This window comes from Lytechinus pictus, chromosome 7 (assembly GCF_037042905.1).
Source record: "Lytechinus pictus isolate F3 Inbred chromosome 7, Lp3.0, whole genome shotgun sequence".
Taxonomy (NCBI): Eukaryota; Metazoa; Echinodermata; class Echinoidea; order Temnopleuroida; family Toxopneustidae; genus Lytechinus; species Lytechinus pictus.
Genome location: NC_087251.1, coordinates 43,972,154 through 43,992,355, shown reverse-complemented (window position 1 = coordinate 43,992,355; position 20,202 = coordinate 43,972,154). Strand labels below are relative to the sequence as shown.

General features: G+C 36.6%; 1 protein-coding gene across 1 annotated transcript; it reads right to left on the bottom strand.

Moving 5' to 3' along the window:
• Positions 1 to 1,522: 1,522 nt before the first annotated feature.
• Positions 1,523 to 3,785, bottom strand: LOC129264365 (lysocardiolipin acyltransferase 1-like). Its single transcript, XM_054902232.2, has 2 exons — positions 3,658 to 3,785; positions 1,523 to 3,069 (listed from the first exon to the last, which is right to left on the bottom strand). Exon 2 carries the CDS (start codon positions 3,062 to 3,064, stop codon positions 2,576 to 2,578), a length of 489 nt encoding a protein of 162 aa, XP_054758207.2. The 5' UTR covers positions 3,065 to 3,069; positions 3,658 to 3,785; the 3' UTR covers positions 1,523 to 2,575.
• Positions 3,786 to 20,202: the final 16,417 nt, after the last annotated feature.

Sequence of the window (20,202 nt, the reverse complement as noted above, 5' to 3'; positions counted from 1 at the left end):
CCATCCTATATGATACTTTGCTAAAGTGGCTAATTCGGTTTGTTTACAATAGGTTAATTAATCAAAGTAACACTTAAATTGTTCATCAAATTTTATCATTAGTTTCACGTGTGGAGAAAATCTGTGAAATTGTTTTATTCATTTATTTATTGATTTCACAGAACAATTTACCTGACTAATCTGATTTCTAATTATTCATTAATAAAAATGCTTTAAAGGAGAATGAAACCCTTGAAACCAGCTGAATCCATATCAAAGAGAAAAATCAAAGAAACATATTGTTGAAAGTTTGAGGAAGATTTAATGAATAATAAGAGAGTTATGAGCATTTGAATATTGGGATCACTAATGCCATGTAGATCCTCCCATTGGCAATGTGACCAAGATCTGTGATGTCACACACGTACAACTCCCTCATTACTTTAGTACTTATTTCACTTATATTCTCACTTTTATAGAGTCTATCACAAGGTGAGGTGTTCTCTTTATGAGAGGACAAGTACAGAGGTTTCACAACATTATATCATTGATGAATCGTTTGTCATATGATTAGAATGAGCAAAAAGAGATGTTTTGGGGTATATTTTCAGTGTCCAAAAGGGGAGAGTTGTTCATCTGTGACATCATAGATCTTGGTCGCATTGCCAATGGGAGGATCTCCATAGCATTAATGATCTCGACATTCAAATGCTCATAACTCTTCTATTGCTAGTCCTAATTTACTCAAACTTTTGTTGATCTTATTCTTTGATTTGTCTGCTTTCACAAAAGCTAACTTGCTCCAAGAGTTTCATTCTCCTTTAAGGATTTCACATTTAGTTTTGACATAGTCGAAAACGAGAAAATCATTTCTTCACATTACACGGAGGAATGAAATGCATGTATCTAAGCCTAGTTTAACACATAGTGCATTTCAAGCAGCGTTGGTCTGATCTGCATGAATGCTTACATGTTAGGAAAATAAGTGAACTTCCATCCTTGTTTGTGATAGGACGTGGAAATCACAGGAAATGATCACTAAGAATCTTAGAATTATACCACAATAGAATAGCAAAAATAGTCAAGACAGTATACATACATCGAATATATCAAAGTGCGGTGAATCAGACATGAAAAGTCATCATTAATCGTATTCGTCAATTATAATATCATCATAAAAAGCATATCAATTCAGCCACTGATTTATACAAACATGATTAATTAGATTGTTATTTCAAAAGATCATATGCATAATCAAGTATCGTCACAACCTTGTTTAAAACAAGGTGTTCTTCATTTACTTTTCATTCAGCTTGTCAATTTCTGAAATAAAATCACGTCTTCCATTCATTCTAATATCTATACATTATCTCAATGACTATAGAACATGATTAATTCATATTGTAATAAAAGTCACACTATATCACATTAATTTCAATACAATATCATGAAGGAAATGATGGGGGAAAATAGTATTTGGTGATTCACAACAGGAAAGAAATTGGTAATTATAGAAAAAAAAGTTTTGGGTGACAACAAAAGCGGGGGGGGGGGGGGGGGGGAGAGGGTTTAGAAACAGATTTCCATAATAAACATGACCCAGTTTAATAGTCTATTCATTGTTATCCATTATCAGATAATATCATAGAGCAAAGATTCGATTGACATGAATAAATATTCTTCAATAGATTTTTCCAATAATCATCAGAAATAGTCCCAAATGACAATTTTTCATTCAATATTATCCGTCAGAGAATATTTCCAGGATTAGTTTTTCAATCCTAATAGTATTTAAATAGAGAAGGGAAAAATCATCATATCCTTTCTATTCAAACCATCATATAAGAATGCAGCAAATATGGGATGCAATACAAAACTTAAATTAGAAAATGTTGTTATACAAAAATCAAGGAAATGATCAATCGACTATAAAACTTCTTCATATTCTGCAATTACAGCAGCACATCAGTACAAAACAAGAGAGTACCATTTAATGAAAGAGGCAGGCCAATGCTTTATAAATCTCTAATCAAAGTCTTGTTGACCTATAAACTTCATTTATATACAATTTCACCATAAAAAGAGGCTGAGGTATCATAATACCAGTGTTTGCTTTTGCAATAAACAACAATGTGGACACAAATATTTTTGTACATATAACCCCCTCCACTTATTCATACCATGATTTAATTTTTTTTTTAAATTCCATATAGAATGCTTTAGATAAGGAAATATTTCTTGCAATTACATCTTCCAGTGTCTTTACCCTACAGAGTATTCTTAAGGTATAGTTTCTAAAGCGATGATTGATTATGGTACATCATATAGTCTGAGAATGCCCATCCCTTCCAAAACTGTGGTCAGATTTCCCCTACAGTGCCCACATGGTGGATAAAAAACAGCTATTTTATTCAATTCTAATAAGCCACCTGGTACAAAGAGCGTGATTTACTTATAAAACGGCTGTTTTTGAATTGCCATTCGCCCTCCATAGGGGAAGTGTGACTGCGCCATTGACAAGAACCGTTTGTGAAAAATACTCTCTGTTCTGTGTTAATAAAGAGTCATGGATAAACACGATACATGAGACAACTTATCAAGTGGTCCTCGCTTTATGCGTCAGATCTTGCGTGAAGTTGAAACTTGCAATCGAGATGTTGTCGACTCCACCAAAGTACTTTCCAATGACCACGTACGCTGTCATGATGACGACGGATCCCCAGAGCACGAAGGAGGATGTGAGCATAAGGTAAGCAGAGAACAACAGACCGTACACCCAGCATGCAATAATGAAGTAGACTTTCCAGACAGACTGGCTCGACAGGTTCTCCAGTTTTCCATCCTCCTGCCCCTCGAAGGTCTTGTTGCCGGTGTAGAACTTCTCCAGACGATGCTCCTTCTCCTTCCACTTCTCGACGCACCAGTTGTCAAGGTCTTCCTTGTTCTGCGGGAGAGCGCTGACGGGGTACTTGTGGATCAAGAACTGCATCTCCTTGGGGACGTTGCCTCTGAAGATATCGATCTCACCTTTCTCAGGGACGGTGTCGCAGTAAGCCACTGTCACGTCGTACACGGTATCGATCATCTTGGCTGAAAAGGGTAAGACAACGACGGAAATACGATATCATCAAGACATGATCACGCAAAAAAATTTCATAACACTGTTTCTTCAAGGTATTTTTGTGACACAGATATCATTGAACATACAGTTGAATAGGCTTAATGTAGATGATGTTTTAAGGTTTGGTTGGTAGGATGTGCAATCACAGAAGTGGTTTACAGTACAACAGGTGTAAAGTCCTGGAAAGGACTAAGAGAAAGTGGATACAGGTAGAAGTGTATAGTGGAAAGGCAAGAAAATGGAGGTAAGAAAGTAGAGTATCTCTCCGGAAATGAGTGTAGTCCTTAAAACGACTGTAAACCAAAAGGAGTAGGACAAATGAGAGGCTTAAGTGGAAGGCTGGTTGAGTTGAAAGAGGCTTGAGAGAAAGCTGGTTTGAGTTGGATAGATAAGAGAAGGCTTGCTTGCGTCCGCGAGTAGAGTTGTATAGCAGTGAGCGGATGAGAAGACTCGACGTGTCAGGCAGGTTGACTGTTCGTCTTCACGAGTGGGTTAACTTCAAACTCAAAGAGAACAAACAATTATGTTGAAAGAGTAGTTAATTGGTAGGTACTCACTCTGTCTTAGGTAGTCCACAGTAAAAGAAAACCCAGTAGTGTGAGGGTGGAGTACATATTTATAACGTGGTAGGTCATGTTTCTGGGCATACGCATTGCTGATCTCCTGTCCAGTCCGACAAAAGTTGATTCCTAAATAGCAAGATAAAAAGATAAATAGGAAAAGATTAGGTTTTCAGTTAAATGTACATATTTCCATCTAGAATCACATTGTAACAATTCATAAACATATAGAATACCATAACTCATATCATACATATTACTTGTAAAAATTAACATTAAAAAAATGAAAATATTTTTAACCTTACACAAAATCATTCATATTACCTTTAATAAAAATGCATATAAATTAAATGTAAGTATTTTTAGCATTAAACAAAAAAAAAAAAAAAAAAAAGGGAATGGCTCAGATATGATTATTGTACTTCACAATGAAAGATACATCTTATTTCCAAATTTAAACATTTGAGATGAAAAGAAATTGTAGTAAAACAGTTTCTTCTCAGCTAGGATGTGGCAAATATCTGCCCTGCTCTAAAATAAAAATCAATTAAAATAAAATGAATAATAAATAATAAAATTATTTCACAACCAAGACAATGGAATAATCCAGCTTGGATTCGGCAAAATATCTGTAAGATTGTGATGTCAAGATTTGTCAACTATCCCTTGATAGGATTTAATGCTTGCTGCCATCTGTGTATCCTACATCGTATACATGTACATGTAGTATTTCATTAGAATATACAGGTACCGGTAGTTCCTATTCCTAAAATAACAAACCTTCTGTAATTATTGCATAAGATTACTTTTTTTTTCTTGGGCAACTTTTCACAACCTCCTGCCTAAACTTGCTGAATTGAAAGCTTTTTAAAACATTGCAGTGAATGGAGTTTTTTTTAAAAAAACTATCCAGGGCTCTTTTGAACATTTTGGGGGCAAACTCGCCCCGAGCCCCCATGCAATTTTACATGTACTCACTGTTTACTGACACAATCCGAAATAAATGGTCAGAGTCAACCAGGCTTGATCTATATTTGGTAGTTCTGTGTTTGAATATATTTACAAGGATCATTACAGATCTCTATTTTACAGTGTGTATATTTATAAATCATTATCTATGTACAGTAATAAAATAAAAAAATATAACCTAAGTTTGTACATGTTATTTATCTGTTAAGTTTGTACACATTGTTCATCTGCTGATTTTCCTTTATAGTATCGTTGTGGCGTTGTGGCCCAGTGGATAAGTCTTCTGACTTTGAAACAGAGGGTCGTGGGTTCGAATCCCAGCCATGGCGTAATTTCCTTCAGCAAGAAATTTATCCACGTTGTGCTGCACTCGACCCAGGTGAGGTGAATGGGTACCCGGCAGGATTAATTCCTTGAATGCATGAGCGCTGAAAGGCAGCTCGAGCTAAAGCCGGGGGAATAATAATAATAACAACGTGCCTCGGAATAGAATATTTCTAGATAGATGGCGCTATATAAATGCCTATTATTATTATTATTATTATCGAATGTTATTTCATGTCATGATTTTGCTTTATATTTTTGTTGGAAATGAATTAATACAAAGTTGGAACATGAATGTGCTTTCATTGATACTCTCAACGCTCCTAATATCTCAGATGGAAAGTGATTGGATTGTCGAGAAAAGCAAATTCTGTATTCACATTCCATCTGCGGTATGAAATGAAATCATACACACAAATCTTATTTCACAGAAGGGGCAGAAAATATGGTTGTAAAAGAACACCCCCTCCCCTTTCGCCTTCACCACCCTCATACAGTAGCTACTGCATTAGATTTAGATCTTACACATACAGTTGAGGCCAAAAGTGTACACCCATGGAATCCTGTGAAATTTCTTCGCTTGCCACACATCGTAAAATTTACAATATCTTCAGAAATTATATAAATTCTACCATGACGAATTTGGTATCAAATGAAAGAGCGTATTTAACTATCAACCTTTTTCACATGATTGCGATGAAGTTGGGATTAGAAAAAAATAATATTTGTGCCAAATGTATTCTATTGTTTATTATATTTTCAAACATTGTTTCACAGAAATATATAAATGTCAAATCTATGATTTATATTACATTTTTTTCATCATGATATATGTATGTCACCACTGAACAAAAAGTGTAATCTGAAATGTTTGTGTTGAGAAGTAACTAGCACAAATATGAAATGTTTTTGTTAAGTTTTTATTTTCAATTTGTCTGAAAACAAAATGTAAAGAGTTTGGGGGGAAACATGACATATAAATATTTTTCAGCTCCTGATGACAAAGCAATGTGATGAAAGGCGCATGACACACTCATTTGTTTGATATCAAATTCGTCATGATAGCACAGATATTTTATAAGAAATAGTAAATTTTATGATATTTGGCAAATGTCTACTATTCTTTGAATTTCCTGGGTGTACAATGTATGTAAACTTCTGGCCTCAACTGTATGTAGACTACATATGGTTGATCATACAGTAGAATTTCCATTCCAGCACACCATTGTATTATCTGACTGGATCGTAGCGTCTGACAGGAAATTTCACCTCATAATTGATATTGTAAACAGTCACAAGGCCACGGCAAACTTTTTTTCTGACTGAAGGTAAGCCAAACTTTTAGGTACAAAGTGTCTTCTATTTGGACTGCTGTCAAATATGTATGCAGTCCCACAATATGATCAGGGTCAGGTAGAATCCGGTTTAAATCCAAAGTCATTTTAATGAAGAAATAAATATAACGCAAATATGCTTTTCACACTGCACTTTTTGTCCTTAACCCCGAGAAATTGGTGGGGCTAAGGGGAGGTCTTAGCCCCACCAATTTCCCGGGGTTTAAGCTTAGCTTCCCACTTCGTTTTCACACTATGTTTTGGCAAAGTGGGCGAGCACGGTAAATAGTATGGTACTATCTGGCCCTGCAAAAAGGCAGGGTTAGCCGGCTTATTGTGGTGCTAGCACCACAATTGCAGTGCTAAGAGATGCAGTGTGAAACGAAACAGGGCTAAGGAAAAGTGGGCTAAGCATTAGCCAATCACAGAAGTCGAAATTGCACATTAATCGCGCTCTGTCTGGTAAAATCATCAATATTCATGAGTTGTGTGATAGTTCGGGGTAAGGCATTAACCCCGGCTAAGCAAATAGTATGGGGTTAAGAAGACAGTGTGAATCGAAAAAAGGATAGTATGAGGTTAAGGATAGTCCGGGGTTAAGGAAATGCAGTGTGAAAAGCATAAAACTGTGTCTTGCAAGTGTTTTTCCCCTCCTAAAATGCAATGTGACCTTTACACTTTATGGAGCAATATTTTCTCCATTAATCCTCCCCCCCAAAAAAAATGATATCAGAATAAAACATAAAAATTATCTAAATTTGCTTTGTTACTTTTTCTCCCTTCACCTTCCAAAAATCATATGAGAAATCTTCTAATTCTACTATCTTGCACTCTAGCGATTCCTGTTTATTTGTACATCATTTGGTCTTTTTCTCCAAGTGCTGCAATATCAGGCAAAGAACAAAAAGATTTTCGGGAGCAAAATTGCCCCGAGCCCCATGCAATATTTTTCCCTGCACTGCATTATGGATGGACCTGGGTTCCTCAATTAGTTTTCCATTCAACAATTTGCAGCATTAAACAAAAACAAAATTAAAACCTGTATCACTGGTGACCCCTAGTGCTTTCCATGGATTTGTCTGTTACAAATGAACAAGCTCAAATATGAGAATTGATACGAAACAGGAGATGTCATGATTGGAACATTGGATTAGAGTAAACAAAACTACATGTATGTATCAGATATGTCACTCGGGTGTTATAAGCTTGTATCACAAATTTGAAAATTTTGAGGACACCTCAAAAAAGCTCAATTTTCAAGGTTTCAATATGACATAGACCTACATGTAAATAGCAACCTTCATTTGCCTGAAAGTGTTCTCTACTGGAACTAGGAGATTGTTTTCAGACAAGTTGTCACCATTCCATATTTCTAAAAATCAAATATATATTTTTTCATAGCTGCCATCAATTCTTTATCTTAATTCTGAGATACATGGTTTTAACACCCCAACCCAGCGATTAAATGCACGTACATCTCCAAGTAGGAGGTTATTGAACTTGCATCTGGGCAATTCCATAAAATAATTTATATGTTTGTCATTTTGCCTCCGACGAAGATTCTGCTAGGATCGAAAGCTTAGGCCCCTTTTGACTTTCCAAACTTTTTATACGTCCGATCCCAATTTCTCTCAAGTTTACTTCACTTTATAAACTGACCAAATCGTGGTCATTTGAGAGCATTACAGACTGTCAAAAGAACAAGAAATCAGAGACAGACATGTCTATGAAGGTCCCACATATAGGGGGTCGGACGTAGATATTTTATGAAATTGCCCATCTACTATTAATTTCACAATATGATACTGTCAAGATCCCTACACAGATTACAGAGATCAGTTCAAATCATATATACATAAAAACATATTTTCTGGTGGTTATACAAATTAAAAAACATGTATTACAACGCATGTATGCATGTACAAACATGAAGAGTTTGGTTAAAAACTAGAAGAAGATAAAGAATCCTGGGTCACATGTCTGAAAGCATGGAACTTTGGCAGCCATATACAGGGTTTTAAAGGGGAGGGCTTCACAAGATCTTGAGTGGCAATTGACATGACCTAATAGTAACCGTAACAACGTAATGATATTAAAATGATGCTACAGATACTACGTCATCACATTTTATGGCTTCTGAAATTATTGATGATTTTGAAATAGACATAGATGATGTAAATGAAGAACAAATTTTCAGACCCAGTCAGCAATCTTTGACAATATCTGACATGGACACTCAACTTTACACTTGGAGCCAGAACAAAAGTAATGTTCCAGTAAATCAATTTTTCTGGCTTGGTCACTCTATTTTTCTGGCCCTAAGCGTCGAGTCCAGTGCAATTACAAAGTGGCCGTTCTCATTACGCTTTCTAAAACTAGTTTACTGGAAACCGATTCAGGAAACCACTTTGGAAGATCGCTTTGCTAGCGTTCCCACTTGATCACACGAAAGTGGTTTTCAAAATCACTTCACGTAAAGCGCTCTTGTTGCTATGGAAACGCTCTCAGTGGGGTGACACGTTTCGCGCGAAATTCGAAACCGCAGAATAGGCATTCTCCACCTGTCGTGTGGAGTAGCGCGCTCAAAATGTGCGAAGATCGCTTCAAGAAGAACGGTTGTGTCCTCACTTACGCTAAAACCAGTTTAACGAGGCAAAGCGATCTTGAAAACTACGGTACATCGCGAGGTGGTTTTCCAAACTGGTTTGGAAGATCGCTTCCAAGACCGCTTTGACCGTTCTCACTACGCGTTAAACTAGTTTCCACTAAACTAGTTTTAGGAACGTAGTGAGAACAGCCTCAAAGATAAAGATTGCCGACTCCCACTGTACCTGGTTACATCATGAAGCTATTAATAGCTTCATGGTTACTTGTTGAATTAAAGATAACTGTATATATGTAGGGCAATCAGTGGTGTGGATCCAGGGGGTAGGGGCCGCGGCACATCCGGCCCGTGCCTTTTAGTGAAATATGTAATGCATCTAGGCATGTGAGGACCTTTTTTTTCTTTTCCTTTTTTTTTTGCTCGTCAAATTGTTCATGAAACAAAATGACATAAATTCAAGAGTGAAGACATTTTTGCTTGTCAATTTTTATTTTGTGGAATAAATGACCTTGATTTTGGTAGTGGAGATCTTTTTTTATGGGGGGGAGGTTGTCAAATTTTTCCTGTACTAAATGCCCCCCCCCTTGGAAATTCCTGGATCCACCCCTGATGACAATCTACACGTACATTTCATAAAGCATGTGCCACAAGCACTCACTATTACAGGGGTGTGAGTGGTCACAAATAAAAAGATCTGAAAAAAGCTGAAGAGTGTTGAAAAAGTCTGAAATAGAAAGAGCTCCCATACTTTTTGTACAGAGGAAGGCCAAAAATAAGCTGAAATTAAGCTGAAAATCAAAACAAAAAAAATCTGAAATCAGATAAAAATCTGAACTCTCACACCCCTGCTATTAAGAGCAGCTTGTGGGTCAATCACTTTTTCTAAAATACATGTAGCACGAGTTGAACATGAAAATGAAAAATTATTGAAAAGAATTATTTTGCTAAACAATGAATCCCAGCGCAGGGAAGAAAAGGGATTTAAAATCAGTAGAGCCAAGGACGTGAGAGGGAGATGTGAGATCCCAGGAATACTGAAGTGTATTATTGCTAACTTAGTCACTTTGAAAGAGAAACATTCTGATTAATGCATTTAGAGTTGATGCAAGTGGTCGACCAATCTCTCAGGATTGATGCTAAACAGTGACATCCCAATGCTTATGGCTGGCTGCATGTATTGTGAATCACATGAATTTAAAGTACGAGTACTTTATCTACAGATGTTACAACGCCAGGTATTTTAACAATTAACTTGTGATGTGATACACATTTTCAAACCTGTAATAGATCTGTGGTTTAAAAAAAAAATTCTTTCTGATAAATAAACTATGTACAGGCTAATATTTCATTGTGTTTCAATATCAGCTCAGTATTTACTCATGCATAGAGCCAAGGACCTACGAGTAAAGCCATGGTACATGTACTGTAGAGCCAGAGACATGAGGTGGTTTCAGACCGCCTTGAAGTTCGTCAGTTCCAGGTATTCTCTGATCGGGAAAGTTACCCCGATCAGAAAATACCAGGTATTTTGGTAATGTGAAAGCAAACTACGCGTAATTTCTCCGAAAGAAAATACCCGCTAAATAGTAGGTACTTGGCGAAATTACGAGAACTTTCGCGGGGATTTTTCCAAGGTCGCAGGTATTTTGGCAATGTGAAAGCAATTTACGGGAACTTTTAGCCTAGCGTGTCGTTAGGCGCGGGCGCCGTGGGTGGCTGCTGGGCTAGTGGTTTTGAATCTCGCGCCTTGCCTGCTTATTAGACCATACTGCGCATGCTCCTAACTTCAGGAATTTATCCCGAAGGGTATGTTTCGGGGCGGTGTGAATGCAGGAATAATTAATGGGTATTTTTTAGCCTAAAAATGTTCTCGTAATTTAACGGGGATTCTTGTGATCGAGGCGGTCCGCCTATGTACAGCTTTCCCTGGGATAGTGAGGAGCAATAGGTCTCACGGTATGCATGGGTACGGTATATGGGTGGATAAACTCCACGGGACAGAATGTGATATGACTTTGTATTTATGGAATTAGCATAATACAATATTCAATGCTCACCTCAACGGCTTGTATAGAATGAGTAATCTCCCGCGTCAATGCTCTTCAATCAAACAATTGTAAAAGGAGTGGAATAAACAATTTTATAAAGACAATGAACGTCTTGCATCAAGCCATCCAGCTTCTATATGTTAATTACATAAGCCATGTTTTACTGTTGTACTTGCACAAAAAGATACGGAGTCTATCAACATAATAATAGCGCGCCTCATCTTTGGAATAGATTGTATGTAGACAGACGGTGAAATGCCACCATATTACAAATACAATCCATGTTTTATCATCATTATATTCATACAGGTATAACCTCCCTGAAGGGAGACACACGTATAAAATGCAAACAATTAATATACAGTACACTGCCCATTTTTTTTTGCCAGCTCGCTTGCTTTGGTTATTTTATCATCATTATATTTATACAGGTATAGCCTCCCCGAAGGGAGACACACGTATAAAATGCAAACAATTAATATACAGTACACTACCCAATTTTTTTTGCCAGCTCGCTTGCTTTGGTAATTTTATAATCATTATATTCATACAGGTATAGCCTCCCCGAGGGGATACACACGTAGAAATGCAAACAATTAATATACAGTACACTGCCCAATTTTTTTTGCCAGCTCGCTTGCTTTGGTTATTTTATCATCATTATATTCATACAGGTATAGCCTCCCCGAGGGGAGACACACGTAGAAAATGCAAACAATTAATATACAGTACACTGCCCAATTTTTTTTTGCCAGCTCGCTTGCTTTGGTTTAATACAAATTTTGACCCTATCTAAAAATATGCCAAGTCTGGTCCCATCAAAATGTTTTGCTCATTACGCCACTGACATAGTACATGTATGAAGAAAAGTGGTTGGTACACAAAATGAGAAGTATAATACCCCTTTCATAAACCCAATAAAAACCAATTATACGGCTAATAGCAGCATAATTTGGTCGTAAAATCAGAGGAGGACAAGAGTTATCCGCATTATTCTGATGCTGCTATTATCCACATAATAGCGGCATCGGGACAAGATTTTGAGTTTATGAACATATTTCCAAATAATGCGGATAATTGCCATGGTGCGGTCACAAGGTCACCCTTTTCCAACACAACCGCATCGGAGGGGGCGTGTCCAGTTGTCATGACGATTATCCGCCTTTTTCAGGACGGGCGCTCGTAAAAATAATGCGGATAATTTTCGGAGTTTGTGAACGCAATTTTTATTGAATTATCCGCATTACTCTTAGGCGGCTAATTGGAGGATAGGTTTTATTGGGTTTATGAAAGGGGTATTAGTATGTCTTTGAATGGCGCAAATTTCAGAATTTACAAATTTTGAATATAAACCTTCGGCAGAATGTTTGAAGGGCCTACTGAGTAATATTCTGTTCCTGCCCCCCCCCCCTACTACCTGTCAATCTCTCTCACACTATTAACCACAATGTATAATAGCATCTTATCAACTTGATTTCATTTACAAGTACCCTGGAGAATCGACGGAAAAATGATTCATAAGGTGGTTTCAGACCGCCTCGAAGTTCGTCAGTTCCAGGTATTCTCTGATCGGGAAATTTACCCCGATCAGAAAATACCAGGTATTTTGGTAATGTGAAAGCAAACTACGCGTAATTTCCCCGAAAGAAAATACCCGCTAAATAGTAGGTACTTGGCGAAATTACGAGAACTTTCGCGGGGATTTTTCCAAGGTCGCAGGTATTTTGGCAATGTGAAAGCAATTTACGGGAACTTTTAGCCCAGCGTGTTGTTGGGCACGGGCGCCGTGGGTGGCTGCTGGGCTAGTGGTTTTGAATCTCGCGCCTTGCCTGCTTATTAGACCATACTGCGCATACTCCTAACTTCAGGAATTTATCCCGAAGGGTATGTTTCGGGGCGGTGTGAATGCAGGAATAATTAATGGGTATTTTTTAGCCCAAAAATGTTCTCGTAATTTAACGGGGATTCTTGTGATCGAGGCGGTTTGAAACCGCCTATAGACATATCTCATCAGTTTTCAAAGTTGAATAACTGATTACATTTCATTGCTACCTATGTGTACTAGGCACTTCAGTAGCATATCAAATCTGAAATTGATCATAAGAACAAACACAAGAAAGAGAGAAGGACAGTCAAAGTCCACTTTGCTCCTCATCCAAAGACTTTGCAAGATTTCAGCTCACCGGCACGCGTATATCACAAGCACATGTGTATGTCATGACCTTCTTCAAGGAGAACTTCAATTTAAATTATTTTTCATTATCAATTATATTTTCACAGTGAATTAAATAATATGAAAGAAGAAATGATGGCAGAGTTCGTGGATCCGTGGTCTTGTAATCTGATGACCCAGGTTTGATACCAAGTCATGCACTAGTACACTATTACCAGGTGCATGGGAGAGGATGTTGAGAAGTAAGTCCTCTAGTCGTTTCTTTAAGAGCATTCAAACTTATTCTTAATAGCAATTGGGGTAAACTAAAAAATTACTGCCACCAAAATGAAATGGTACTTTATTTAGAACTCTAATTAAGACGAGGATGATAAGGAGAGGAGCTGGAATGGGTTGATTTGATAGCAGGCCTGGGACCTTTTTGCTATTTGATTGTTTACCAGGGTAAACAATTGAATCGTTTGAACAATCAAGATTCCTAGATTATCAGAAATCACAAAAAAAGTTGACCTATTAATACATGACCTACAAGTGGTCACACATAATGGTGGGTCAGAGGAGTAGATGCAAGGAGGAAGGAGGGAAGGAGTGTTAAAAAGGGAGTGGAGAGGGGAAAAAGAGGGGAGGAACGAAGGGGAGGAGGAGAAGAAGTGGAGGAAGGAGGAGGGAAAGAAGTGAGGGTGAGAAGAGTGGGAGGAAGAAGGGGAAGAAGGAGGGAGGGGAAGAAGGAGGGAGGGGAAGGATTAAAGAGTGGGGAGGAAAGAGGAAGGGGTAGAAGAGGAAGACAAATGAGGGGAGGAATAAGGGTGGGCAGAAGAAGAAGAGGTGAATGGGTGAGAGGAGGAAGGAAGGGAAGAATGGGGGAGAAGGGAATGGATGAGAGAAGGAAGGAGGGGAAGTATGAAAGGGGTGGGAGAAGAAGGAAGTGGAGGCAAGGGGAAGGGGGAATGAGGAGAGGAGGGAGGGGTAGAAGGGAGTAAATGAGAAGGGACAAGGAGGGGATGAATGAAGAGGAGGAGTAGAATGAAGTGGAGGAGAGGGATGAAGAGATAAGGAAGGAGGGGAAAAATAAGGGTGGGGAGTGGTAGAAAATGGGTGAGAGGAGGAAGGGGGAATGAGGGAGGGGAGGGGTAAAAGGGGGTGAATGAGAAAGGACAAGGAGGGGATGAATGAAGAGTAGAATGAAGTGGAGGGGCGGGGAAGGGGGGATGAGGGGATGATGAAGGAGGGGAGGGGTAGAAGTGGAGAGTGGAAAGAGGGAGGGGAGGGGTAAAAGAAGAGAGGGGAAGGAAGTGAGAAAGAAGTGGAGGAAGGAGGGGGCAAAGGAGGGGGGCAAAGGAGAGGAGAAGTGAAGAGGGGAGGAAGAAAAGAAATGATCGAAGGGAAGGAGAGTACAAAGGAGGGGAGGAATGATGAAGGGGGTAGAAAAAATAGGAGGGGAGGAATGAGGTAGGAGAAAGAGTAAGGGGGGGGGGGAGAAAGGAGGGAGGGAGGGGGGAGCAGAAGGGAGGTGGAGGTGAGGTAGAGTGAGAGGAGAAGTCAGAGTGGGATGGGATAGTGAGGGGTGGGGAGGAGAATGAGACAGAAGAGGATAAATAACAGTAGGATCACTAGTTACCTTCTGGGAAGAGAAGGAGCTGAAAGTCATAACGCATCTCTGAGAAGTACTTGAGCACAGAAGTCAACCACACACAATCCTTGGCCCACTGACGAGCTAAGAAGATAAAGCATGCTACCTGCATAGCCCAACCTGTACAACGGAACATTCACAATTCAAATTTATATTGTATCAAACCATTCACTGTACATGTACGTTCTACTGTTAAAAAAAAATGAAATCATCAGTCACATTTTTTAGTGTTCAATTTATTTGAAGCATTCATGTATCTCTAATCAAAGCATGCTGACTGACAGAATCAAAGATAAACTCTGGTAAGTACTGGTAATAACAAAAAAAAATAAAACGGCAGAATTGAAAAAAAACATTGTAACACAGAATTATAAAATTTATAAATAAATTATATAGATCTGCCAAATTGTTTTTTTCAGGAAAATTTATAATTACAGCTCTAGTAATGAGCAAATGAAGATCAGAAAAATTACTGGAAAAATCCCATTCATTTAATTATATTGTGCTCCCACATGTTGTGTCCAGTGTTAGCTACACCATCAAAAGCATATGTGAAAGGAATATAAAGTCAAACAAGTCTGAATCATTTTAATTAAACTTTGCTGTTCCAAATAAGCATTGCAGCGTAAGGAAAACACTCTAGGATTGCTTCCAACCATTTCCCATCAAAATTAGATTTCTAGATCAGAATTTGACGCTGATTCCATGAAGGTAGGGTCATTCAAAACAATCATCATTGAATCGATTGAGGTTTCCATGATGTGCAAGTTTATTCAAACATATCTGGTTTACTTTTGAACAAATGCAAAATAGACACACTATACAGAAATACACAAATCAGTGATTTTCTATTTTTTTTCAAAAAGGAAAGAACTTCCTTTACAATGTCAACCTAACAATGACAATTCCCTCTCCTTCTTAAAAGATCGGTCGTTGAACCTACCAAGACAAGGAGATGATTTGAGCTGATTCTTAAGAATGATTTTAAGGTTGGATGGCTGGGTGTGTCTCAACAAGCAAGCGATGAAGAACAGCCAGTCCAGCCTCGTCCGATGGTTCATGATGAACAAAGTTCTTTCGTTCGGCTTCAGCTTGTCACCAATGGCTTTGAATTGCGTTCCGAAAAGGGTCTCTGTTAACAAAAACACACAATAGGAAATGGAATAAAAATACATGGCAGAGATAAAGAATATACAATGAAAAGATTAATGCACATCATGCACGTTCAACATACATTCATCGGCATGAAATGCTTATACTACAGTATATTTGTAATAAATAGATAAATATGAAATTTATTCATTATAAAATTCTAGAGATTCTTAACATTCAAATTATTAAAGGTCAAGTCCACCCTATAAAAATGTTCAACGATGAAAGGACGTACTTTGGGGGAGGGAGCAAAATTTAAGCTTTTTAAAATTAAATTCAAGTGTTTATTTGAGACATTAGAATAAATACATAAATAATCAGATATGAGGTGTTAATTCAGATGACAAGACATTTGAAAAGACTGCCAAATATTGTCCATTAATATCAGACGTAGGCCTACAAATAACCTACTCCTCAAAACTGATGGTTTGTATTATCATTATCATTACATCAACATTGATCCACATTAATTATTTTCATAAAAGAAAAAAATGTTTAATAATTGGTACTGACATATATAGCATTAAAATCAATTTGCATCCTAAGAAAAACAGAATACAGGTTGCTGTTGTAATGAATATTTTCTGAAATTATATCAAAAATCCATGACAAGAATTCTACATTCTAGAGTCTAGACTATAATACGAATAAAAATCAAATGCTTTTACCAGTACAACTATAAAATAACTTACCCATCAAAGACTGGATTGATTGATCATTCAGAGTCAGCAAATAAAGGGCATGGAAGAAAAGTGGAGAAATGGGGGAACAAATTAATATTAAATGTAACCACAAAATGTAAATAAATCCTGACTTTTATGAAGTATATTGCATGACAATGTTCAGAGGAAATGCAACAAGATTTTTTTAATAATAATGATATGATGATGATGATAATAATAATAATAATAATGGCCATGTGTCAAGAGGTCGCCCATCAAAAAGGGCGCTGCTGTTACATACAGTATTTTGCTTAATTTATCAAGTTATTCCTTTAATATTTTCAGAACGAAAGAAACAATGCCAATAAGTTTGATATTGATCATTTCAAAGTTGAATTCTTTGGCTAATAATCTAAATTCTCATTGCTCTATGATAAATATAACTTGAGTCCAACACAAAGTCAATGGGTATTCTCAATACTTTGTGTCAGTTTGGGTAAAACGTTAATATTTTTGTGAAAACTTGACTTCCAACTATAAATTTGGTATCACATTAAAGCTAGAACATTCTTCTTTACTGCTGATTGATTGAAAAGTAAGTTTATCATAAATGAAAAAAAAAACAAGGTCAAAAGAAATAGAAAAAATGTCAAAATTTCTCATTTTTCACAACAATTCTTCCGTATTGACACAAGTATGTATACTACATGTATTACAGTGTATCCTTAATTTAATTATAGTTTTTAGTAAAAGCAGACAATGTGATTTCTACTATTCTGTAGGATGACAGTGATACCTGATTTTGTCACAGATCTTAAAGGTCAAATGACACAGGTCAGAGACATTCATGAGTGGAGAATCTTAGAAGTAGTCTAATACATAAAATCAGAAAACACAGTAGACATATTGACCATGTAATGGTAATGCAGGAAAAAATAGAGCACACAATAGACCTCTACATGTATACATTTCTTATTTTTTTATTACATGTATAATAAGTTCCCATAAACCCAATAAAATTATACATTGATAGAAAGGTCTCACTCTGTACTATACAGAAATATGAGTATTTTGGTCATAGGGGATTATACAAATTATCATGATCGCATATGAGATCTTAGAAAATTAATATTTTTCTATTCAACACAATATTACACTTCCACCTTACACCTAATGCTATTTCTGAGTGCATATTTGGGTTCATTGAACAATTTCCTTAAAAAAAATATATACTTTAAGTATCATAGGTTGTATACGTAATAGTGAGATAGAAACTTTTGAAGTTAAAAAGGCGATGCAAAAGTAGGCACCCTCATAACACATGACCTACACCTACTACTCCTACTACTACTAATAATAATGATAATAATAATAATAGTAATAATGATAGTATTAGTAATTATAAATAATAATAATAATGATAATATTATTATCATTATTATTATATTAACAATAATAAATTCTATTATAGTTGAGTGTTCTTAACTTCTTATTTTTCCCTTTAAAACTTTCAAAGAAAAAAAGAGTATCCTACACACAAGTCCAAGCATACATGTTCATCGCAAAATAAAATGATCATTAGGACTGACCAAAACAGCTCTTGAAAAAAATTATTACCAAGTAACCAAGTTACAATGGTCGAGTACCAATCAAAGATTATGCTTGCAAAATACAACTAGCAATTGTTCACAGATCATCAAATTAATGTACCACAAATTTCTATCCACTATTGACAATTACATGCAATGCATACATGTACATCATATTTCACAACTACACCTACCCTAATAATCTGCAAACATGTAAATGTATAGTCTTTGGTATCAACAGGTTTTACAATTGCTCTATTAAATGCACTTTTCTTGTATTAATTCAGAAATACTTTCTGGAAGTTTATTTCATAGAAGCAGGAAAGCAGTCATCAGACCCAACTAATGGTTGGGCTGCAGTAGTGTATTAGAATAACACTCCTGGGGGCCGTTTCATAAAGCTGTTCGTAAGTTAAGAGTGACTTTAAGAATGACTGGTGATCCTTTGTTACGCGCTAAACCATCGCCAATGTATATACCATTTACCACAAGAAAGGATCACCAGTCGTTCTTAAAGTCGCTCTTAACTTACGAACAGCTTTATGAAACACCCACCTGTACATGTACATTTCACATACTACATGTATTTGGAGAGATGCCAAAAAAATCAACAAAAAGAATTTTATATACATACAACACTGAATTGATGCAAAATAATCAATGGTTGCTTTGTTCACTAAACAATTCAGCTTTTGTTAAGCTTTCTTTGCCCTACCCCCTACCAACCGACCAACTTTCCCTTCATCTCTTCCACGCTGAAGTGAAGGCACATATTTTTTTTTTAAATGACAATGTATTGGTGTAAAAAAAAAAAGTTTAAGGTACATGTACATGTAAGGTTCAGTATTAAGAGCAGAACACACATCATGATACTTGTACACAAATAAGTTGGAGTGCAGAACAGATTACAAAAATACAAAATATACTTTGCGCAAGAATTTTAAAGTTTATCCATACTGTACATGTGATGTGTACATGAAATTAATTTGTTTTTCTTACAGTTGTAGCTGACAGTGATATAGCCACAGTGGTCGGCCAAACTGGCACAGAAGATTTCTGACCACCACTCATCATTGAAAACACTATTTCTGACCACTACTAAAATTTCAAATGAAAAGTGTTTCAAACAGCTCCTAGCTTGCAAAGTAAAATTGCACTTGCATTGATTTCCATCTATAATCTTGTTTTATTTGTAATATTTACACTAAACATTCTTATATTTGATGAATATTAGACTATTTTCAGAGATTTGCTTATGTCAGGTGTCATTACATGTACGTGATGTACCTTTTCTTTCCACTTTAAGACCACTAACTCAGCCTAAAAAAATTGTATTGCTATGAATTGCGACCACCACTAAAAAGGCCCTAGCTACAATGTAGAACACTGGTACCGATTAAATTAGCCTACTGATAATTTCTCCACTTTAGACAAAAAATAATATTTTTATTTATATGTACACTAACAATATGTACCTATGAAAAAGGGTTGTCATAAATAGGGAACATATTGGTCTCAGTCTTGAGTGAATTACCAACACTTTGTACCAAAATAAGCAATAAATTGGTCATCCAAATGAAAAATTGGAAAGGTCATTGAGAAAAGTTTATCATATTCATAAGCTATCGGTGAACTGGCTTATCTTGGTTGTGATCAGTGAAATTTTTTAAGGGTCACTGCACTCTAATCATTCCTGATCATATACATATGTACTTCCTCAATGAATGGACACACCCAAAGTCTCATCTGGCAATTCAAAAACAGCGGTTTACAAAGTACAAACACATTTTTACGAGCGCTATTCTTGCAAATTTCATGATTCAAGTTCCATATTTTTCTTCAGATATTACAGTACTTAACTAAGTTCAAAATTGTTTGACCCACATCATAAACAGGTAGTTTATCCTTACATCAGGCTGGTAAAAAAGGAGAAAAATGAAAGTTCTAAACATTGGATGTACATGAAAGTTTGACAAACATCCATACAAAATGGTCATAAATTTGTGAAGCAATCACAGCAAGCATCCCCTCTAAATGTACTGTACATATATACAGT

Coding starts and splice junctions, on each gene's coding strand:
- LOC129264365 (XM_054902232.2), bottom strand. CDS start 3,064: ATGATCGATACCGTGTACGACGTGACAGTGGCTTACTGCGACACCGTC.